The sequence below is a fragment of the Fulvia fulva genome, chromosome 1, assembly GCF_020509005.1.
Source record: "Fulvia fulva chromosome 1, complete sequence".
NCBI lineage: Eukaryota > Fungi > Ascomycota > Dothideomycetes > Mycosphaerellales > Mycosphaerellaceae > Fulvia > Fulvia fulva.
The window spans coordinates 7585183-7606990 of record NC_063012.1 but is presented as its reverse complement, the minus strand read 5'-3'; the positions used below and the strand labels follow the sequence as shown (position 1 = coordinate 7606990).

Below are 21808 nucleotides of genomic sequence, written 5' to 3'. Positions count from 1 at the left end.
GTTGTGGTTGGTTTGGTACGAGACTATTCAAATCGATTTAGCTGATCAATGTACAGTTGAAACAGAATGAGACCGAAGAGCTCCAAGAGCTCGAGTATATCAATCACTTTTAGTCTACTGATGCGAGCATGATGTCAGGACCCTGAAATAAAAGCAGCACATGCATGCAGCCCAATAACGATGAGCACTGCAACATTGATGGCGGGGTCTTCGTTTCAGCCCACTTCAAAGAAAAAAGTGTCACCATGCTGACTGATGTTGATGCAATTGCTCTACCGCCTCTGAGTTATGGGCAGGTGGTATGACTCGTGGCTCAATGGCAGTCTCAAGGCACACTTTGGAAGCAATGGCCCGGTCACGGGCTCAGCAGATGTTAATGATCAAGACTGCTACGACATTGCTGATAGAGGCAGCCTACTATCCTCGGGCTGAAGTTACAAGACACAAATATGGGAGGTGGCACGGAGGCGACGGACCATGGTCATGATTATGAGTTCTCGACTCAGTAGAACATTTGAGCTATGTGGTACATCTACAGGCTCTCGATCCGGAGCAACACAACGAAGCCATTGCAATGGCTACTCTGTGGTTGTGGATGCGTGAAGGCACATTCTGCGTGCCGTCGTGATACAAGCGTATAGTCGTGTGCCTCGTGCTGTCTACCATCTCATCCTTTTTGGTGTTTGGTCTTGCATCCTGCTGTGACTTTCGCTTATTTGCTGGCTGGGTCGTTCTTCTGTGGGTAGCCGTAGTCCTTGCCAGTGGTGTCAGCAAGACCTTGTGCATCCTTCTTCTCGCGTGTGACGGCGTCGTTGGGTAGACCACCGTCGACTGTGCCGCGTCCAACGCCTAAGCCAAATAATTAGCAATAATTCAATGGAAGTCGTCAAGCTTCGAACGTACCTTGACCTTGGATGTTGCCGCCAGTTACGGATGGGTCTTCACGCGCAGCGCTGCCACCTGTCGCCGGGCCACGGAGACCATCTGCACCCTTCGAGTCACCCTGGCCACCTGATAGGCCACCAGAGCCAACGTCGACGGTTCGTGCATCGGCGCTGTTGAAGTCGGAAGCCTGCGGTGGCTGATCTGGGAGTGGGAGGTTGCCTTGACGCTCAGCAATGATGTCGCCCTTGTTCTGGTTGGCCTTGTCTACGATTGACTGGGGTGGATGTTAGCTTAAGCAGTAATAAACAGTGAACAGATCACGGTACCTGAAGACCTGCGGCGTATGAGTCTGCTGGAACATCTCCGCCCACTGCCTTGGAGGCTTGCTGCTCGACCTTGCGGACGTCCTCCTTGGTGACGTTGAATGTTGAGTCCGACATGGTGTGTTGTTGGTGTGATTGAGAGTGCTGTGGTTGTGATGGAGATGTGTATCTTCGTTGTAGAGCTTTGCGAGGTTGTTCGTGTGATATGCTCAATGCCAAAGAAGAGCTCCAGCGCTAGAAATATGTGTGGCCTCTTTGCACACTTTCTGCGACAGCCCATCGTCATGATTAAATCATTCTGATCATCATTCTAGCGGCGGACATCCTTTGGTCGTGCATGTATGTTGACTGACATGCGATCCATGCGTTATTGCTTAGCAAATACAGCCCCACCAGCCCACCACCTGCAGTTGCACTTTACCGCACTCACGCCGAAGCATCAGCGATTACGCCAACGCCAGCTGTCGGAAGACACATCTCGAAACTTCGGCATCGGCATCAGAATCGTCATCGTCATGGCGGACCTGGCCACAACCACCAAGCTCGAGCCGGACTCGCAGCTGTTGCTCGACCAGCCCTTGCTCCGACTGCCGCACGAACTGCTGCGCAAGAACTTGAAGACCGCCCAGCGACATATCGAACAGGCGAACAAGAACATCACCAAGGATGTACAGGCTGTAGTTAGCCAGAAACCAGATCAGGCACTGGCGTCGCTCGATACTACTCTTGCCAAAGCCCAGAACCTGAAGCGAAAGCTCGAACAGCTGTGCGAGGAAGAACAGAACCTACAGCGACAGCAGCGACTCCGAATCGACCATCTCCAACGATTACACGAGATCCCGAGTTTAGTCGATGTCAAGTACGACACATGGGCACATACCCGGCTGGACCGACTTCTCGTCGACTATCTGTTGAGGCAGGCCTACACTGAATCTGCCAGAAACCTTGCCAAAGAGAAGAACATCGAGGATCTCGTTGATGTAGACGTGTTTGAGGAGTGCCGAAGGATCGAGAAGAGCTTGCTGGAGGGAAGGACGAAAGAGGGTCTATCGTGGTGTAGTGAGAATAAGCAGCCACTGAAGAAGATTAATAGCAATTTGGAGCTGGAGCTTCGCCTGCAAGAGTTCATCGAGCTCGCACGGAGCGGGGACCTGAAGAACCAGGTCGAGGCAATCGTTCATGCAAGGAAACATCTCTCAAACGGGCAAGACACCGAGTTTGGCTTGCGAGCCGGTGGTCTCCTTGCACATCCGCCAGATACGCTCGTTGAACCATACAAGGTACGTCTGGGTCGTGAACTGCTGTGAGGAGAACAACTAACGCCGTCATAGCTTATGTACAGCCCCGAGCGCTACACGCACCTCGCCCATCAATTCATCAGAACGCATCACGAACTCTTCGCTCTACCGTCACAACCACTTCTTCACATCGCTCTCTCGGCAGGCCTCTCAGCGTTGAAGACACCAAGCTGTCACTCGCAATATGCTCTGCAGGCCAATGCGAACACTGGAGCACCCGTGTGCCCGATCTGCAGTACAGAACTGAACGATCTGGCCAGAAACGTTCCTTATGCTCATCATACGAAGAGCTACATGGAAGACGATCCTGTTGTCTTACCGAATGGCCGCGTCTTCGGTCGAGATCGACTGAAGAGGCTGAATGAGAAGCTAGGCACCAAGGCTGGGAAGATCCGCGATCCAACAGATCTGGACAATGAATGGGACGAGAAAGAGTTGAAGAAGGTCTACATTTCGTAGTGCTTGCAGGTAACGCTATCTAGCACCATGCTGTGCCTGCCAAACGCCCACTTCGAAGTCCGAGAAGTCAACGTGACTTGGCAATCCAATAAAACCACCGCTCCTGCGCAAGAAACTTCTTTGGCTCACGATCATTGACAAGTCATCCGCCAAACGCCCGCCATCCCACGTATCAAAGAGAAACGATTCAACGCGGGTCGATCGATCATTACAGGGCTTTGAAACTCCCAGCACCCGGCTGCCCGAACTTCGTCCTCTCACCAAGACCAAGCCTCTCATACTCTTCCTTCCGCCTCTGCTTCTCGAGCTCCTTGGCCTTGGCCCTCTCGAAGTCGCTCTCATCGTTGGGTAGCTTTTCGCTTCCGGACAGTTTCCCTCGCGCTTTATCGATGACTTTGCTAAGTGATGACTTTCTTTGGTTGTCGAGAAGTGGGTGTGAGGTGGAGTATGTTGAGGATGAGGTTGTGCTCGAAGAGGTGGAGTAGACTGATGAGGCGGACATTGTTGAGGTTGTCGGGTGGAGTTGGTGTGGATTGATGGAGGTGGTGATTCAGGCTGCTATGTCTGAGAGTATCTTGTCAAGGATGATGTTGACAGATGGTTGTTGTTTGTCGCTGGCACAGGTGCTTGGAAGCTTTAAGTCTTGTACTTGAACTGGTGGCAGGAACGAATACGAGGATGTATGAGAGTCGATGAGTCAATCGGCAAGTGAGGCTGTGATCAAGTTGGTTGTAGCTTCGGTGTTATGACTGTGTCAGATAGTGGCATTAGAGCGGGCTGTGCTCTAGCTATATAGTAATGAGTCGAGAGCGTATGCCTCCAGCTACTTGACACCACACCGAGCGCCGAAGACAAACACTACTCAGAGTCAATGGCACATCGAAGCTATACCGAAGCAATGATCCTTCAAAGGCTTCATCTTAATGGATACATGACCCGGTGGCGCATACACCGCATAGCTATCCCCATCACAGGACGGGTCATCATGCTGTTGACTGTTCCATTGGCCATACCAAAGCCAAAGAAACACGGTGCCTAAGGAAGGAGCGGTGTACCCTACACAAAGTATACACAGAGATGTCAGCCTATTCTATGCGATTATGAAGCAAGCGAACAAGCGAGCTCCGATGTCTAGGCATCGACATGGACGCGGTGTCGTTATGGTGAGGAGCAGCTGGGCTGAGGTTGTGCGGAGCTCGGAGTAGTGAGAGTTTCGAGTCTGGTTGCCTGAGGGGAAGTCGGGTGATGACCAAGCGAAGGTCTGCTGCAGTGCTACTTTGGTGCCTGTACGGATCGTGACTTCTTGTCAAGATGCAATGACAAGCTACAACATGAACGCTGATGAGTTGAAAGTCGAAACCTGGAAGGTGCAAAGAAGGAAGTCGCGTGCACGAGCGATCCAGCCACGTGGGAAGACAGGGATGCGATGTGGAAGGCCGAGCATTTCCAAACGACGCCTTCGTCTACATGTATTGAACATCATGAGATGGCTTTCTTCTCGTATCGTATCATCAGCTCGACCAGTAGCATCGCCGTGACACGCGCCAAATCCAAGACTGACGTCGACGTCGCGAGCCTGCTACAAGAGCCTTTGCGAAGCGCGACTGAAACATCCCGTCCCTTCCTGTCACAAGCAGAAAATTTTAGACTGTGACTAGCAATCCTAGAGCCTCACCTCACCACTAAACACCATAGTACTCACACACATTCCCCTTGCCTACCGCATAGCATAGTATCCACAACATGGCCTCTTCCAGCTCATGCAAAGTCGTGCTCGCCAACTCCATCGCAAAGAGCCTCCTATCAGAAGTCACAGCCGGCATCCAAAAACTAGACCGAGCACCTCGTCTCCATGGCTTCCTCGCCAACCAAGATCCCGCCGCTCGCATGTACGCAGACTGGTCCGCCAAGACCTGCACAGAGAAGTGAGCTTGTCCGGAACTCGTTTGACAGAACGGTAAGAAACAGCACCCGCTAATTGCATGTAAGTGGTGTCGACTTCACACTCCGCGAGGTAGACGCCGAAGATCTCGAGGACCACCTTCGTGAAGCCAACACCAACGACGAGATCGATGGAGTGATCGTTTACTACCCCGTCTTCAACCCTCCGCGAGACAGAACTCTGCAGTGGACTGTCAGCCTCTTCAAGGATGTCGAGGGGCTCTCGCCACAGCTCATTAGCAACATGTATCAGAATATCCGATACCTGGACCCTCCGACGAACTCTATGAAGTCGATCTTGCCCTGTACTGCTCTGGCCATAATCAAGATCCTGGAGCATTTGCAGATTTACAACACGTTCCTGGACTACAGCAAGCGACTTTTCGGGCGCAGGATTACGGTAATCAATCGCAGTGAGGTAGTCGGACGGCCTTTGGCGGCACTACTGGCGAATGATGGCGCGGACGTCTACAGTGTGGATGTCACTGGCGTGCAGCAGTTTAGCAGAGGGTCTGGGCTGAAGAAGCAGAAGCATGAAGTCACTGATAAGGAGGGCTGGACTTTGAAGGATTGTCTGGCGATTAGTGAGGTGGTGATTAGTGGTGTGCCAGGTGACAAGTTCAAGGTACCCACTGAGGTTGTGAGGGAGGGTGCTGTGTGCATCAACTTCTCGAGTGAGAAGGTACGTATTCTTTGGGGGATGTTGTCTGCGATTGAGATGTACTGACGCGTGGTGTAGAACTTCACTCCCGACATCAAGGAGAAGGCTTCCATCTACGTGCCAGCCATTGGCAAGGTCACCATCGTCGTGCTCATGCGAAATTTGCTTCGCCTTACGCAGAACAGAACACAACAGAACGGCACTCACTAAAAGCGAGAGGCCTGCGGACTTTGATGCGACATGATACTGGGAAGTGCTTCGGATAGATGATAGATGTGGATCGATCCACGGCAAATAGGTGCATTGTTTTGATCTTCGGCATGAGCATCAGGAATATGGCACGCATTAGGCTGATACTACGTACCGCCTCTCACTGAATCAGATGCGGCACAATACCTTTGATGTCAGGCCTCATGAACTTCGTGCAAAGGCCCATGAGGGGCGGGAGTCGTCCGGCAGTATAGCGCTCCCACACATCAAAGCCCATGAGACTGTAATACTCGCTCAATCGCTCACTGGCTGCGATGTACTCTGAAACTTCCTCCGCCGCCTCTTGGTTTACACTGGCAGCATGCAGCATGAAGCAATCCGATTCCATGGACGGCAGAGACTTGATTAATCCATCGACAGCAAGCAAGCCGATACCATAGCCCCGATATTCTTTCTCGAGGAAGACTTCATCAATGTAGCAAATGTCGCCAAGGTCATACTCCACACGGTCGGCTATATCGCGTCTGAGCCCGTCTTTGTCGAAGAGAGCACGGTACATGTCAGCTAGCTGCTGACTTTGGTTGTCGCAGACTTGCCTGGCTTATATCAGCAACTGTGTATAGACCGGCCTGAAAGCAGAGAACAGTATCGTAACAAAGTCTTCCACCTGCGTTCATAGCACGACTAGCTTGCACGACGGTGGCTGATATATGACCAATCTGGACCTCTGTGGGCTCCAATCCCCCAAGAGCTGCCCTGTTGAGTAAGACACTGGCCTTTCAGCGAAGATCTTCGCGTTGACCGGCAGAATGTAATCATCAGAATATGTATCCCCGAGCATTTGTTCCAATCCATCGAATTGCAGGCGGAAGGTGTTTCGATCCAGTTGGTGAAGGATGCCTCACGATATAAGTGGTTCGCCGTCGTGTCGAGCAAGGCTCTCCCGCCGCCATCGTGAACCCGTATTCATATAGTCTCGACATCTTCGCAACGGTGACGAGGAGGTGTGCAGAAGAGCAAGTGGACTGTGCGGCGCAGTCACATCAGTGAAAAGTTTCTCACCCCCGGCCGTTGCCTAGCTCATGGATAATCGCTGCAGCAACAGAGCGTAGACGTGCTCGAAAAGTAGCAGCTACCACGGCAACTACGATCCTCGACTAGTGACTTGAGGTGAACAAGCGATCTCAACCTCGCGCGATGCGACCGACACCCAGCACACTCCAATAGGCGAGCTCCCGAGTCTCGCGCTCAGTCGTGTCAGGCTCGTGCACTCCATGAGGGATTGCCTCCCACTCTACGCGGACGTAGATTGGAATCTCCAGGATGTCTTCGTCTTCATCCACCCGCTCGTGTTTCTCGTTGTTTGCGTGTGGCTTCGTGGCACTTTCCACTGCTCCAGGCACTACCTCGAGAATGACAGATGTTGCACTTTTCGAACGACCCCAGACTTTACCTGCCTCTGGCTGCCGGTCAGCGTCAGCTGAGCCCGTGAGAGATGCCATAGCTGCCTTTCTGCTACCGTCGCTGTTAACGCCCATCGCAGGCTCAGCAAGTGCTTCTTCCCATCGATCACCAGCAGCGCCTACCGTGAAGGATGGGCATAGGATGGTCACTTTCGAGGCCACGCGGCCTGGCGTAGTAGCTGGGGTCGCTAACGTGACTTTGATCGCCTCGAAGATCGGGTTGCGGACTGTCAAGACGTACTGCTCGGTCTGATGAGGTTGCAGTACGACGGGCTCGATAGGCTCGGGTCGCATGTGGAAATTCAATGAGTTCACTGGCTGTAGTTGCGCCGTGGTCTGCAAAGGCTTGATCGACAGCCGTGGCATGTGATGCATTGCAAGCAATCGAACCTTGTATCGCATACTGCCGACTTTGTTCTCGGGTCGCGCCACGAACTGCCGACAAGTCCGACACCGCTTGCCTCTTGCCACCTTGAGCTTGGTGGCTGTTGGCCAGAGATCACGCTTGAATTTGAGATCGTAGTTAGAAGGGGCTTGAAGCTGCTGCTGTTGAGGCGCAGTGCCATCCATGCCCAGCGTCCCCATCCTGTGCAAGAGCTCATCATCGCCCGGTCGATCTTCCGCCGAGAATGTGGACAGTCCTTCGATCCGGTTCCCAGCCTCGCGCATGGGTTGCGGCTTTTCCTTCATCTTCTTCTGAGACTGTAATGACAATCCGCCATACAGGCTCATAATCCTGGCCAGGTTAGCGGGAGAGCTGTACGGGCTATTTGTGTATGCGCTCGAGGTGTCTCCGGATTCACTCAACTGGTCCTTGTAGAAGCTCGAGAGATTGGCAAACGCGGTGTCATGGCTCAAGCTATCGCTCTTGTTTTGCTTGCTGTCGTCGGGCATAGTCCTGCTCTTCCAGATCTTGTTCAATTGCTCGGTGATCTTGTTGTGCTTGGTGAAAGTAACATCGATGTCGAGAGAGCTCCATTCGCAGTACCCACATTGCAGAATGTAAGTCTCCGGTGAGCTTGAGCTGTCTGGTCTCAAGTGTGCGTCCGAGTGTCGGTTCATGACGGTGGTTGCAAGGCTGGCCGAACATACTGGGCAATCGTAGCAATGCCGTGCACATCTGTGTAGACATGTTAGAGGCCGCCTGGGCGAATAACCGCTCCCAAACATGACATCTCACCTTACCTGTTGCCATCACTCTTCACAGTACTACTGGGCACCTCGAACAAGCAGTTTGGACAGTACCAGTACAGTATCTCCTCGGTCCAGCACCTCTCGCATTTGATGTTGGTGCACTCGTCGCAGAAGAGGAGATTATCGAGTGGGTACAAGGAGAAGTTGGCGCGCAGATCGTGAGGATTGAAGGTGTGTTCTTCCTGTGCGTCGTCCTCCACCTCCTGCGAGCTTCTCTTGCCGAGCTGCGATGTTGGCGTGGCAGAGATGTGGTCGGCGCATGGGCACGCGTAGCGCGTGTATGGGAATGAGACGTCCATCCTGGCAACGCTGTCAACGTGTCATCGGTCTGGTCGATGTTGTGTCAATACCGCACTTGCGATCATCCTGAAGCGCGTTGTGCTTGTGAGATCGACGTTCGAGTTCACGGAGAAGATATCTAGAGGCTATCTTACTTGGGGCGTGGAATTGGACAGCTCCAAAATTGGTGGGGAGCTTGATAGGGCCCAGTCAATAGTTCATTCACGCAATAGCTCAAGATACCCACATTCTCGACAAGGTTCGGTGTATTCCGGCGCTTCTGTGCTGTACGATTCTACCTTGGTAGGTAACTCAATGCTCTGCTTTACTGTACTGCACTTGCAAGGATCCGCTCAGACCAAGGCTCAAGTCATAAAGAAGAAGTAGCAAGCAACATCAAGAGGTCGCCCTTTTGTCTTTAAACCTATTCGCAACCAAGCCTTGATCCCAGACCGGGACACTGGTCGTGGGAAGTGATTCGGAAATTATCAACTTGATCGAAAAGGATGATATGCATTGACTCGCCACCGACATGAACCACTCATACAATTATCGATACAAGAGACAGGAACTCCACGCTATCGGTCTGGTATATGCTACAGCTCTAGTCCTTGAATCTACGATTCTTGTTCTCGCCAAAGAGAGTAGCTCTCACAGCGGGCAGAGCATCCGTCTCGAGCAGGTGTAGTCGCTCTTCGAAGGTGTTGGTGATGTCGATCTTGCCGGTGCTGTTGAGGATAATGATGCCTCCAGCGCTGTAACATGAGTTAGCCTATGGCCTTGTACAGATGGTGTGGGAATTGGAATGATAACTGACGATCCTTCCGGCACTCTCTCCTTGCTATCAACATCAATCTCGACATCTCTGTTGTTCATGTTCTTCTTGTACTCCTGCTTGGCCTGCTCTGCGGCCTTCTTGACTGCATCCTCATCCTTCTTCCGACACCTCAGAGTAACCTTCTTCTCGTTGACGAACGCATAAAGACCCTCCAGAATCAGATCCTTGAGCACCTTGTCGTACTTGCCCTTGTCCTTGGTAGCGCTCTCAGCGAGCTTCTTGTTGGCATCCTCAAACAGCTTGTCGAGGAGCTCTTGTCGTGCGCTGAGAATGCGCAGTCTGGTCTTGTTGGAAAGTGTGGACTTTGTGATCTGCTGGCTCATGCCTGCCTGTGTGAACTTCTTCTTGTACTCTTCGTCGATGCGAGATGTTTCGGAGCGGACGAGCTTGGACTTCTCGATGCTGAACTCCTCGTCTGCCTTCAGATGGATCTCGCGGGCCTTCTCCAGCGCTTCTTGCCGGATGAAGGCCGTCATCTTGCGCAGCTCCGTGTTGACCTGGTCATCCGACATGGCGTGTATCTGTGACATGGTGACGGTGTTGAAGTGCTGCTACTGAGGCAGCTGTCTGGGGGTGGTGTTGGTGTTGGGAGCTGTCGGGGCTGTATGGGGTGGTGCGCAGCTTCAGCCGGCTGTGATGTCGTCGTCTTCCGGTGGGGGACACTTCAACGCAAGCTGTACAATTAACAGGGAGTGTATGGTATGTTCAACCGACAGCTCCAATGTTGCAACTGCAGCTTGACGCACGTTGTCGTCTCAAGGTCCAAGCCACCCGACGTGTGCCACACTTGCGGCTCAACTGATACTAGCGTTGTTTTCCATCGCAGGTGACCTGGACTCGCCGCTGGCAAGGCGATCGTCTCTCCACCGCCGTCATAACAACCACCAGTGCACCACTACTGGACTACCGGGGTTCAGCCTTCGTCACTCGCTCACCACCGTGCCTGCATCCATCATCCATTGTACACCTGACCGACCGTTTGTGCGACATTCACCACAAAGGACAATCTCCAAGTCCACCAGCGTCGAGCTCGAACGTAATGCCTGCCATGGAACGATAGCAACAGCGCACTGCGAACGGGACACACTCCAACATAACAATCCACCGTCGCCGACAACATGAGGGACCTACCTGCAATTGACCCGAAGGCCGCCATGGCTGTGGGCATCATCGTGGGCTTGCTGTCAACCTGCGTCCAATCGGTCGGCTTGACACTACAGCGCAAGTCGCACATGCTGGAGGACGAGAAGGAGGATCATGTTGAGCGCAGACCGGCCTACAAGCGACGACGATGGCAGATAGGCATGTTCCTGTTCCTGGTCGCGAACATCGTGGGATCTACAATACAGATCGTCGCCTTGCCACTCCCACTTCTGAGCACGTTGCAAGCCTCTGGACTGGTGTTCAATAGCATTTTGGCGACTTTGATTCTGAAAGAGCCTTGGACATGGAGGTCGGCATACGGAACAATACTGGTCGCTGCAGGCGCAGTCCTGATCAGCTGTTTCTCTGCTGTACCGGAGCCGAGCCACACGCTCAAACAACTTCTGGTGCTGCTGGGAGAGCCTAGCTTTCTGGTCTGGTTCATCTTGTCATTGCTGTTCGCCGTGGGAACCATCGTTGTGACCTTTACCCTGCGAAAGTGTATACCAGGCGCAAGGAGAGACAGTCCGAGAGTCCTCCTCGTAAACGGCATGATCTTTGGCCTGGTGTCCGGGATTCTTTCGGCCCACGCACTGCTTCTAGCTAAGAGTGCAGTCGAGCTCATCGTGCGCAGCGTTTCGCATAAGAGCAATCAGTTCAAATCGTGGGAGCCGTGGGTTCTGATTCTGTTTTTCCTGGTACTGTCTCTTTCGCAGCTGTACTACCTTCACCTGGGACTGAAGCTCATTTCGACGAGCATTCTCTATCCTTTTGTATTTTGCATCTACAATATTGTCGCCATTCTGGATGGCCTCATCTATTTCCAGCAGATGAACAAGCTGCCATCTCTGTCAGCTGGACTGATCGCTCTCGGCACTGTACTGTTACTGGCCGGCGTACTTGCGCTGAGCTGGCGACTACAAGATGATCACAACGAAGAACACCCACACGCGAAGAACGAAATACCGCAGACCATACTCGCTCCTGGCATGGGATTCGTGGAAGACCCAGACACGGACACGAACGATTCGGAATCACTGCACACGGACGACGAGCTGGAATCTGAGAGGGAGATCGATGAGCACACCAACCTTATCAGGAAGTCACTTCAGCGAAGTCACTCAACAACGAACAAAGTTCCCAACTATGTTCCCGGACACACTCATGTCCACACTACCAAGCGTCGGCATCGTGCAGCCACGCTCAAGGAAGTCAAGGCGATCTGGTCAGCGCTTGGCGATTCAGATGATCGTTATGGGACTTTCGATCGTCCAAGCTCGTCAGTCTCAGATACACCAAGACCTGAAACTAGCGAACATCAACGTCAGCGAAGACGAAGGCGATCTACTTCGGGCAAAGCTCTCCAGCCGAGTGATGAGGAGCAAGCTCTTGGTCTCGAAGTCATATCACGATCGAGTACGATGCCAGCAAATCGACGCAACTCGCGTCAGAGGAGAAAGAGTTCGCATCCTAGCAGCGCACTGTTCTCAGACCTATTAAAAGGTGGCTGGTGGTCCTCTAAGCGAAAGGACGAAGATGGAGAAGGACCGCCATCGCCTTCGAGTAGCAGGCACGACAGATCTGGCGGACCTGCCTAATCACGAGTCAAACCGTTGTTCTGAGAACACAACATGTATGCGACAATACGAATGAACGATGATACCCCAAATCAATAGACAGACTGAAGCTCACAGGATCTTTCCACATTGTATTCGTCTACTATCAACTGCCTTCACGCCCCTTGTAGATCGCGCTTTGGCTTTCACGAACAACGGAGCTCTTTCCGATGCCTGCAAGTGGGGTGTTGATCACATCTTGGACCTCCCACTTCTCATCGACATTATCTGCAGCATTCACTACTCTTTTCCATATTTCTGCACTCAGCCTCTCACACCTCCTCTAACAATGCCTCCCGACGTAATACCACCACCATAATGCCACCGCGATCCACCCCACCAGCAACCGCCAACATCTCCTCCGAGAACCTCACCATCTCCGGCGGCATCGCCATCTTCCACCTCGCGACTGCTCGCGTAGTTCTCTGCTACCACACCCGCGACAAATACCATTTCCTGCCCAAGGGAAGGAAGAATGTCCACGAAGACATCTTGAACGCAGCAGAGCGGGAAGGATACGAAGAAAGTGGCTACAGGAATCGAGTGCTGGCGTTACCGATCGAGCATGGGCAGACTGAGGATGAGGAAGCAAGCGAGAAAGAACGAGCATTCGTAAAAGAGCCGCTTTGGACGCAGATGGTGCCGCTGAGGGCGGGTAGTAAGAGGCAGTATTTGTTGTTTTGGTTCGTGGGCGAAACTGTTCCTGTTGATGTTGAGCTGTGGGCGGAGGGAGATTCCAGGAGTGGATACAAGCCTCCGCCGCCGTTTCCTGTGGATTTGACGATCAGGGAGAGGATTGAAATGGAGAGTGTGGTGGATGAAGAGGGAAAGAGGAGGGTCTATGAGCCTGTTAGACACGAGGGTACTGGTGTGGATGAAGAAGAGGCGCTTTATGCCAGTGAGCTTGTGCCTGTTGAGGAGGCTGTGACGAAGTTGAAGGGGAGCCTTATGGCTGATGTTGTGAAGAGAGGGTGGGAGGCAATACAGTTGAAGATCAAGATGGAGGATGGAAGATGAAGTTCTGAGACAGGAGCTGGAGCTGGAGCTTCGAGATGATCGTCGGCCGCTGATGCAAGATGTCTTGGGACGTACTGCTGAGCGTAGAGGCGCTGACCGGCTGTTCATAAGTTGTCGTCGAAACAGGTGCAGCATGTCTATCAGAGGACCACGATGCTTGCAGCAAGCGGCCACCGCCTCGAGCTCAGCTGTACCAATGAGGCGGCGAGGCGTACTACATATTGCTGGGGCCTGCTCGTTCAACGTCGCATCGTTGATTTTGTCGGTGTTGACGAAGCGCAGCCATCGGAAAGGTAGTATTGAACAGGCACACGCTCATCATTTCAGGCCGTCAAATACATGCTACGCTATGCTATGGACAAGTACTAATCTTGATGCAAGACGCATCCCAGAACTGCCAATCGGGTGAACCTCTCGACCCGACCGTTGCAATCTCCCTTGTTAACTTGTTCAATAGTGCGCATTTTCCCTTACTGGTATAACCGTAGGCAACGCAGCCTTTCACGCCCAAGCAATCCGCACCGCATGCAGCCGCACTTGGCGAGTCGTAGTCTTGGTAGATCTTCGGCCGGTTGCTCCAAGCCAGCTCAGACGAGGTGACGTACCTCGAACATATCGCACTGCCTGGTTTCGAGGGGTTATCGAGCACTTGACCTGGTGTGCACTTCGGTCGAGGGCTCCCTAGGACTCCTGTTGGAACCGGTGCTGCACTTGTTGTTGTTGCTCCTTTTGCTGCACCTTTGCTACCGCTGGAACCTCCGCCTGAGAGACCGGAGCCGCCGCTATTCAAGCCATTGCCTCCCAGACCTGTGCCCTGTCCTTGATCCTTGGGCTCGACTTTTGGAAGACCATCATCGATGCCCGAATCCTGGTATCCGATGCATCCCTGTGCGATGGGGTCGCTCTCATAGGGCTTGATGAGATCAAAGACCTTGGAGCCGATATATTCCCCTTGGAACACAGCTTGCAGAGTGTTCTCGAAGTGGATGTTCCAGGCGATGCCATAGCAGCCGCCGTTGAAGTCGGGTACAGCTTTGCCGTCTTTGCTGATGGCGGCCGAGGTGACGAATTTGCCTTCGGCGACCATCTGTGGCGTATCCACGATGGAGGCGTCAGCTTCCCAGACACCGGAGAGAATGTTTAACTCCGAGTCCCATCTTCAGAGGAAGACCGAGAGATGCTTCGGCGCTTAGTTGCCCCTGGACTTCGGCCCGTGGGACGAACCTGGGCGTCCAGCCTCTGCTATAGCTTCGGCTTGAGTCGAGGAAGTTGAGGTTCACCTGGACGTTATCCCATGCAACATTAGCACCAATCAATAGAGTTGGATATATAAGCCACTACAATATGCAGATCTAGAGAGGGTCCTCACCTTTTTCTGCGAAACAACTAATAGTGAGCCTGTCGCCTTCACCTTCATGCCAGCCTGAGCACTTAGACTGATGAAGGGTCCAATGTCGGCAAGAAGGGGAATCTTCCATCCAGCCAGGTTGATGCGGGCCAATTCCTTGGTGTAAATCTTCTCATACTGGACACACGCCTCCATACCAAGATTGAGTCCAACGATAAGATGCATGTTGAAGCCTGCCTCGAGCGTATCCACGCTAAAGGAGAGGATGCTCACATCCATTGTTCCGTAGATGGTCGCGCCACCGCCGAAACCACATTCGACACAGTAGAGCCCCATACCGTAGTCTACGCCGCCGGTCATTTTGCCCTTCGAAGCTCCAGGGCCTGTAATCTTGGACGTAGGCTTCTTCAGCTCGCCTTTCTGCCAAGCCTTATCTTCCTTGCCGAACTTTGCAAGTTGTACGGCGTGGTCCCATGGCGCATCACAGGCTACGCCGAGGTATCTGTCCAGATACTGACTGAACTCGAAGCTGACATCCAAAGTGCCTCGCTCATGTAGGGGTGAGGTTCAAACATCTACAAAGGAGGACGATTAGCACAGTGTTCATGGACGTGACGGAGACTCGATCTGGACCTTACCTCTCTTTTGTTCAAGGCTCGCTTGAGCGGCAATGCACCAATGTCACCCCAGGACAGCTTGAAGCGGACACCAACATCCTTGTACCCGGCGTCTGAGCCCTGGGCAGTGAAAGTCTTCGCCTTGTCGGAGAACGCGATAGTCTTGGCCAGAAAGTAGTCATTCTCAGCATCACGGCCGCAACCGTCCACAGAGGTAATAAAGACCACTTGGCCGGCTCCTGTCCACTGCTTCTTGGCGTACGTGTAGGCCTTTTCGGAAAGCTTGCCAGTGAGCTTCCCGCCTGAGCAAGCAATATCAGACACGAAGTTTGAATGGTCCAGCGGCACCGTTGGGTAGCGGAAACTGAAGTCTGCTTGAGAAAGCACAGTAGCGGCGTCGCGCTTGAATACATCGTTACTGGTGTTAGTGTTACTTGAGCCGGCCCATGCTAATGTGGCATTCTTGGCCAGTTTCAGGACTGAATAGAGGCTCGGTCGCCCGCCGAGAGATTGTACACCCTCACAGCCCGAACAAGAGAGCTGTGCTGAAGGGAGCGCAAGGTATTGTGGCTCAAAGCCGACCGAACAATGTCGTTTGTAAGTGCATCAACATGCTTGTGCATTCACTCACACCTGATCATCAGCAACTGACCTTCATTGCTTAGGCACAAGGACTATGCCCAACACCAACACGTACACATCGTACACCACCCTGAAGCAAGCCACAAAGACAATGGCATACTGGTCCAGAACCACCGTCAAGGTGCAAACACTGACGATGGAGACCACCATTATCCCTGACAACGCATCTGAGACGATCACCGAGACATCGATCAGCTCCGTCCAGACCACCACGACCTTCATACAGACCTCAACAGCAGTAGCCTCGACTACCACCACGAATATCATTCCAGGCCCCACCGTTTTCAACGCCTGCAACGACCGCAACATCTTTGGCTCCACGCTCCGCAGCGGGGGCGATCGGTTCTACGCCGTGAACATCGCAAACAACGGACCCGGAGTTGCATCGGATTTTACCAAGATCGCCGATGGGGCTTCTACAGCTACAGAGTGCTGCAATGCTTGCCAGCGTCTGCCTACATGCGAGACCTTCATCTTCCGCAAGCAGTTCAGGAGCTGCTTCTTGCTTTCGCACGAGGGCGCTACCTGCAGCTCTCAAGACCAGCACCCCAACTTCATCCTCTCGGCTCCCATGACTGACGACATGGATGGAAGCGATGGGTATCAAGTTGGCAACGATAAATGTGGTTACACATGGAGTGGCCAGGCGAATGGAAAGCTGCGCCGGGTGGACCTTTGAGTGGTTAACTGTGTAGCATTTTACAGCGAGCGAATACCAATTGCTTTGACGTTCAGTATTCTCCATCCTTCTCACCATCGTCGACTTTCGCTCACGTTGAGGGCTCGTTATGCTGGGCATGCGACCCATCCCATCGACCCCTCCGAACATAAGTATCCACTCTACGCCATGCAAACCCCTCAAGGCTGTAGCACCACACCACCTCCACATGGAAACCAACATACTCTCGCTCCTCATCCCTTCCAGTTTCCCCTTAATCTCCACCAAAAGGTCACCCTCTTCCCTACCCTCTGCATCCACAGCCACAATCTGAACATCAATATAACGATCCCGATGTAGCTCGTTTCCACATCGAATATGCTCGAGAGTTTGTGATACCTCGGTGACCGATGACATCTGCGCGGAAGTTGGGGAAAGATGTTCATGGATTGGGCGTGTTGAGGAAGCAGGTGGAAGTTGAGGTCATGGTTGAATTTGAAGTCCAGTTTGAGGTTCGCGCCGGGTAGGATGGTTTGCAGTAATTTCCTAGGCTCTGCATCTCTGGAACGGGAACATAACCGCGTGTTCAGCTGGATGTCCTTGTATCATTGTAGCTGGGTAAGTATGTAGCTGGAACTATGCTCTGTAGTGCTTGTCAGGACGCCAGACCGAGCGTCGTTGCTTCGGAGCACAAACGCCCTGACAAAAGGCTATAGATGAGGTCTGACCAGTCATTTCAGATGCTTCAGCAAGAACTGATAGAATGCCTCGTTTTCATAGTCCTCCCCAGCGTCCAAAAAATGATCCTTCCCATGAGGCCGTTCATACACGACCTCAATCCCACAACCCAACATAGCACCAACCACCTCATCACCCTGTTCCACCCCCACAGCAGTATCACCATCACCATGCAGGACATACGCTGGTGGTGTCCCCCTTCCGTAGACCTGCCTACTCAGCCTCCACTTATCCGCCTCCTTGCCCTCTGGCACACTCCACAGCTTCGCCAAGTTCGCATCATGCATCATACGGATGTACATCTTGCTTCTCGCGCTGTTACTGTCGTTACTTGCGACTTGTGGTGCTTTCGGGTCCAGGAACTCCGCGACTTCGTCCCGCTCGACGAAAGGCCGTCCCATGGCTGGCGGTTGTGGGTTGGTGAAGAATGTACCCAAGGGGTCGGTGATGGGGTATATAGGCGCGATAACATTGGGCTTAGGCTCCACATATAGTCCTGCGAGAAGAGCGAGGTAGCCGCCTGCCGAGCTCCCCGAGACTGCGATTCGGGTGGTGTCCAACACACCCTCCCCAACTTGGCCAGAGAGTTTTTCCCGAATGAACTCGACGCAGTCCTGGACATCTTCGAGGATTTCTTGCACTGTGGCTTGAGGGGCCAGGCGGTAGTCGGCTGAGATGACGGCCAAGTTGTGCTTCTTGACGGCATTACGCATATGTGGCGCTAATGAACTGCGGTGGCCTTGGATAAGACCTCCACCGTGGAACCAGAGGAGGATGGGTATATTCTCGCCGTTATCTTGGACATAGAGATCAAAAGTGATGTCAAGCTTGCCTACTGTCTTGAAGACCATTCCATCCCTGGTCGGCTTGGTGGCTGCCATTGTGAGGCCAGATGCGATGGCTTGTGGCTTGATTCGCCTTGGCGGGAGATTTTGTTTTACAGGAGAGTTCAATGTCTTTCTAGGAAGATATAAGCATGCTGAATGAATGACTGGAGAGCTCACAATCAAAGCTCGGCTGCTGTAGCCGGGATCGGCGCCGATGTGCTCCGACAATACTGGAGCTTGCTGGCCATTAAAGCGGGAAGCTCATGCTGGGGGCACAAGGCCTGCAAGGTTGGGTATCATAGAAATAGCAATCTAATTGTCGTCCTCCTTCTCGTCGCCTGCGCCCTCATCTTCCTTATCGTCATCATCAGGCTTCTCGACCTCGAATGTTAACCCTCCACTTTCCATGCCGCTCGCGTTCTGTATTCTGACGCGATATTTGCCTTGGTTCCAGAGATCCTTGATTGTCAGTTCTCTGGTACGGCCAAGCGATTCGATAGCACTGATGCGGTCAAGGGTGGCCTCCAAGAACTCGTCGAACCCTTCCTCGGCGCAGATCTCGCGAAAGGCGTTCATCATGGGAACAGAATCTGCACGCACCATTGCTTTGCTGTCGATTGCAAAGATGTTGATAGCATCATAACTCTGGACGAAATCCGCTCTGGTCATCACTTCTCGTGCTTTGTGGAGAGGGATCTCTGGCAGAATGTGACCATGGTCAGGATCATAGGTCTTCTCCATTTCCTTCTCTTGATCTACAAGAGCTTTGGCCAAGACCATTGCAGCAGAAGCATACTTCTGTTGATCCATGACATCGTCGTCCATGTCTTCACCAAGAATCCAACACTGGTTGAGGAACCAGGTCTTCTCCATGCGGCAGATATCGTCTGCGGTCTTGATCATGTCAGGCGCTTTTGCCACTCTGCTTAGATATGACATACGACCACCGACTCGCTCGTATATTTGTTCAAGAAGTGGCATCTCCGGGTTGTCATTTCGATATCTTATGCGATAGTTCCGCAGCGCTGCTATCGAACGGTCCTTGTTAAGATCAAGTATGCGAATGACATTCATCCTGGTGGCATATTGCTTGAGCCGCTCATAGATCCAGTAATCGTCCGAGTTGAAGACGACAGTAGCCATATTACTCGCCGCCCATTGCTCAGCTTTTTGCTGAATAAGTTCCAGGAGATCCTTTCCAGCATCATCGTCGCGCAGCAAGTGCATAGAGTTGAAGATCAATATCAGAGGTCGCCCGACTTTGTTTCGACGATCCAGCGCAACCTTTTCAAGCTTGTTGAAGGCACGCTCAATGTCCAATATGGCTCCAGCATCACGCGGCCCTCGGATCGAGAAGAGTGACCCGATGTTGTCTTCATGATACTCGAAATCTAGCGCTTTGCCGAGTCTGATTCTGAAGATCTCCGGGTTGGCATGAGCCTCGAACATGGCACAGCCTTCGCCATCAATCTTGGCCATTGCATCGATGAGCATGCTCGATTTCCCGGTACCCTTCTCGCCCACGAGAAGATGATACTGTCCTCGAACATGGCCCGCGACGATCGCGTCAATCAAGTCTTGCTCGTCGCGACGTACCCAATGCTCACGCTGCTTATTCTCGTCAAGGAGATCAGTTCCGCCGAATGCATTGCCTTGCTTGTTAGTGGCAGCAATATCGAGCACGGGATCTCCAGGCTCGAACGCATTGTGCATCTTCTGAAGTACGTGATGTTTGTAGTAGCGCGTATAGCCAAACCCTACAGCTCCAAGAATGGCGACTGATGCGAAGGTCGTCAACGCGGCCTCGAACATCTTGAAGAGTGTTGGTCCCCAACTAAAGCTTTCTTGGCCATCTTTGCCGCCATTCTTGCCTCCCTTGTTGGGGTCGTCGTCAGGTTCATCTTGCTGGGCAGGTAGCTGAGGCCCGATAGGTAAGCCTTGATATCTCTTCTGTACGAGTACCGGTGTAGCAAGATGTGGCCTAAAGTGGTGTCGGAGCGCCAACGCGCCACTGCTGGACCGAAACCGTGCAAAAATGCGGAGCTGGGTCATTGTGTGCAGTTGATTTTAGGTGTGGATGTTTTCATGTCAACGGGTTGCGATCGGAGCGCGCCGCAGACCATCATCTTGACATGTCGGCAGGAGGTCGATGTTTCGGCAGGTGTGGAAGTGGCATTGGAACGTGTCCAAACAAAGCTAGCCGCTCCTCGACCCGATGATCGATCCTTGACCAAAGTCTGGTCTCAGCCAATCAGAGCCCCTACCGCGAGTTCGCTTCATCGCCCAATAGGAACAAGTCCAGGCTTACATAGCGTAGGTGCTTCGCGCCCGCTTGCGGTATAGCGTGGAAGCTGAGACCACGTAGGCTGAGTACCTGAGCTTAACCAGTCTGGAACAACGTTCTGGCACTTGACCATGGTATCGAGCTTGTGAAGACCAAACATGGAATCTTCACAATCAGTCGATCGTGAATAGAGTCGAGATGAGGCCTGACAAATACTTCATTACAGCTTGCCTGAAGGGTTCGCAACGCTCACAACTATCTTGCCATACACTTTACGCTCGTGCAGGTCCTGTAATGCTCTGCCAATGTCGTCGAGACCTTCGTACTTGCCGTACATCATGGCCTTCAGCTTGCCAGTCTCCAACATACGCAGATAACCCTGCCAAATCCGTTCGAGCTCCTCGGGATATCTTCTCCCACTTTCACCAAATCTATACCCCGTCACGGTGATACTCTTCAGCAGCAGCTTGTTCATCTTCACCTCTTCCATAGCTCCCTTTCGCGCGGCGAAGCCCAAGATGACAATCCGACCAAAGTATGCCACGCATCTGATGGCATCATTGACCATACCCGTGTTGTCTAAGCAGACATCAGCGCCGACACCGTCGGTCAGCTCCTTGACCTTCGCGATCCAGTCGCCTTCCATGACCACCACGTGGTCTACGTCCATAGCTTTTCGCATGTGACCGGCTTTGCTCTGATCTCCAGCCAATGCGATAACCTTGGCACCTACGGCTTTCGCGACCATGCAGCAGACGCTGCCCAAGCCTCCACTAGCACCGCTGACAAGCACTGTTTCTCCAGCTTGCACTTTCGCAATGTGTACGACCGAGGCATAGCTTACTGCCTGACCAGACATGGCGACTGCTGCCTCACTGGACAATTTGTCTGGTATCCTGCGAATGGAGCCTGCAGACACACATATGTATTCTGCGAAAGCACCAATTGCCGCGCCAAACACTCTGTCGCCTGTTCTCAGACCATCTTTGTTCGCCCTTTCGGGGACTGACTGCACGATTCCGGTAAAGTCATAGCCCAGCACGAATGGGGCATGACACCAGCCACGTTTGGTATTGTTCTGGTGCTTGCCTTGGGCATGAAGGATATCGGCATGTTGCGGCGAGCAATGAGTGATCTCTACGAGGTACTGGCTGTCGTTGGGTCGGGGAGTCTCGACTTCCGTGGCACGCAAAGCCGAAACGGCTTCGACAAACTCTGGGATATGTATAGCTTTCATCTTGCTCATGTACGAAAGTATGTGACAACAGACTCGGGCTTACCTCTTCCTCTACATGGAAGGCTTACTCGGTGTGAGAGTGTCGAGTGCGAAACTGAAGACGGTTTGCCGAGGTGAAGGTTGCCGATCC

General features: G+C 52.8%; 14 protein-coding genes across 14 annotated transcripts; 5 read left to right on the top strand and 9 right to left on the bottom strand.

Annotated features, from left to right (window-relative positions):
• Window positions 1-712: 712 nt before the first annotated feature.
• Window positions 713-1325, bottom strand: CLAFUR5_01431 (uncharacterized protein; the record flags this gene model as incomplete). Its single annotated transcript, XM_047900579.1, has 3 exons — window positions 713-849; window positions 904-1159; window positions 1212-1325. The coding sequence occupies 3 exons, from the start codon at window positions 1323-1325 to the stop codon at window positions 713-715; spliced, it is 507 nt and encodes a 168-aa protein (XP_047756224.1).
• Window positions 1326-1723: 398 nt separating this feature from the next.
• On the top strand, window positions 1724-2965 carry CLAFUR5_01430 (uncharacterized protein; the record flags this gene model as incomplete). Its single annotated transcript, XM_047900578.1, has 2 exons — window positions 1724-2488; window positions 2540-2965. 2 exons carry the CDS (start codon window positions 1724-1726, stop codon window positions 2963-2965), a joined length of 1191 nt encoding a protein of 396 aa, XP_047756223.1.
• A 208-nt stretch (window positions 2966-3173) lies between these two features.
• CLAFUR5_01429 (uncharacterized protein) lies at window positions 3174-3467 on the bottom strand (the record flags this gene model as incomplete). The annotated part of the gene is made up of 1 exon (XM_047900577.1): window positions 3174-3467. One exon carries the CDS (start codon window positions 3465-3467, stop codon window positions 3174-3176), a length of 294 nt encoding a protein of 97 aa, XP_047757391.1.
• A 1241-nt stretch (window positions 3468-4708) lies between these two features.
• On the top strand, window positions 4709-5777 carry CLAFUR5_01428 (Methylenetetrahydrofolate dehydrogenase [NAD(+)]; the record flags this gene model as incomplete). Its single annotated transcript, XM_047900576.1, has 3 exons — window positions 4709-4890; window positions 4955-5588; window positions 5646-5777. The coding sequence occupies 3 exons, from the start codon at window positions 4709-4711 to the stop codon at window positions 5775-5777; spliced, it is 948 nt and encodes a 315-aa protein (XP_047757392.1).
• Window positions 5778-5937: 160 nt separating this feature from the next.
• On the bottom strand, window positions 5938-6336 carry CLAFUR5_01427 (uncharacterized protein; the record flags this gene model as incomplete). The annotated part of the gene is made up of 1 exon (XM_047900575.1): window positions 5938-6336. The coding sequence occupies one exon, from the start codon at window positions 6334-6336 to the stop codon at window positions 5938-5940; it is 399 nt and encodes a 132-aa protein (XP_047757385.1).
• Window positions 6337-6961: 625 nt separating this feature from the next.
• CLAFUR5_01426 (Dynactin subunit 4) lies at window positions 6962-8733 on the bottom strand (the record flags this gene model as incomplete). Its single annotated transcript, XM_047900574.1, has 2 exons — window positions 6962-8360; window positions 8426-8733. The coding sequence occupies 2 exons, from the start codon at window positions 8731-8733 to the stop codon at window positions 6962-6964; spliced, it is 1707 nt and encodes a 568-aa protein (XP_047757386.1).
• Window positions 8734-9317: 584 nt separating this feature from the next.
• On the bottom strand, window positions 9318-10081 carry CLAFUR5_01425 (V-type proton ATPase subunit E; the record flags this gene model as incomplete). The annotated part of the gene is made up of 2 exons (XM_047900573.1): window positions 9318-9468; window positions 9531-10081. 2 exons carry the CDS (start codon window positions 10079-10081, stop codon window positions 9318-9320), a joined length of 702 nt encoding a protein of 233 aa, XP_047757387.1.
• Window positions 10082-10669: 588 nt separating this feature from the next.
• On the top strand, window positions 10670-12292 carry CLAFUR5_01424 (uncharacterized protein; the record flags this gene model as incomplete). Its single annotated transcript, XM_047900572.1, has 1 exon — window positions 10670-12292. One exon carries the CDS (start codon window positions 10670-10672, stop codon window positions 12290-12292), a length of 1623 nt encoding a protein of 540 aa, XP_047757388.1.
• A 336-nt stretch (window positions 12293-12628) lies between these two features.
• Window positions 12629-13327, top strand: CLAFUR5_01423 (uncharacterized protein; the record flags this gene model as incomplete). The annotated part of the gene is made up of 1 exon (XM_047900571.1): window positions 12629-13327. One exon carries the CDS (start codon window positions 12629-12631, stop codon window positions 13325-13327), a length of 699 nt encoding a protein of 232 aa, XP_047757381.1.
• Window positions 13328-13679: 352 nt separating this feature from the next.
• CLAFUR5_01422 (uncharacterized protein) lies at window positions 13680-15769 on the bottom strand (the record flags this gene model as incomplete). Its single annotated transcript, XM_047900570.1, has 4 exons — window positions 13680-14484; window positions 14552-14607; window positions 14697-15220; window positions 15298-15769. Coding segments are annotated over 4 exons (1857 nt in total), but the record flags the coding sequence as incomplete, so codon positions are not given.
• CLAFUR5_01421 (uncharacterized protein) lies at window positions 15739-16613 on the top strand (the record flags this gene model as incomplete). Its single annotated transcript, XM_047900569.1, has 2 exons — window positions 15739-15889; window positions 15958-16613. 2 exons carry the CDS (start codon window positions 15739-15741, stop codon window positions 16611-16613), a joined length of 807 nt encoding a protein of 268 aa, XP_047757383.1.
• A 710-nt stretch (window positions 16614-17323) lies between these two features.
• Window positions 17324-18211, bottom strand: CLAFUR5_01420 (uncharacterized protein; the record flags this gene model as incomplete). Its single annotated transcript, XM_047900568.1, has 1 exon — window positions 17324-18211. The coding sequence occupies one exon, from the start codon at window positions 18209-18211 to the stop codon at window positions 17324-17326; it is 888 nt and encodes a 295-aa protein (XP_047757384.1).
• Window positions 18212-18469: 258 nt separating this feature from the next.
• Window positions 18470-20209, bottom strand: CLAFUR5_01419 (uncharacterized protein; the record flags this gene model as incomplete). Its single annotated transcript, XM_047900567.1, has 1 exon — window positions 18470-20209. One exon carries the CDS (start codon window positions 20207-20209, stop codon window positions 18470-18472), a length of 1740 nt encoding a protein of 579 aa, XP_047756163.1.
• Window positions 20210-20661: 452 nt separating this feature from the next.
• CLAFUR5_01418 (Quinone oxidoreductase-like protein 2) lies at window positions 20662-21687 on the bottom strand (the record flags this gene model as incomplete). The annotated part of the gene is made up of 1 exon (XM_047900566.1): window positions 20662-21687. The coding sequence occupies one exon, from the start codon at window positions 21685-21687 to the stop codon at window positions 20662-20664; it is 1026 nt and encodes a 341-aa protein (XP_047756162.1).
• Between the last annotated feature and the right edge of the window lie 121 nt (window positions 21688-21808).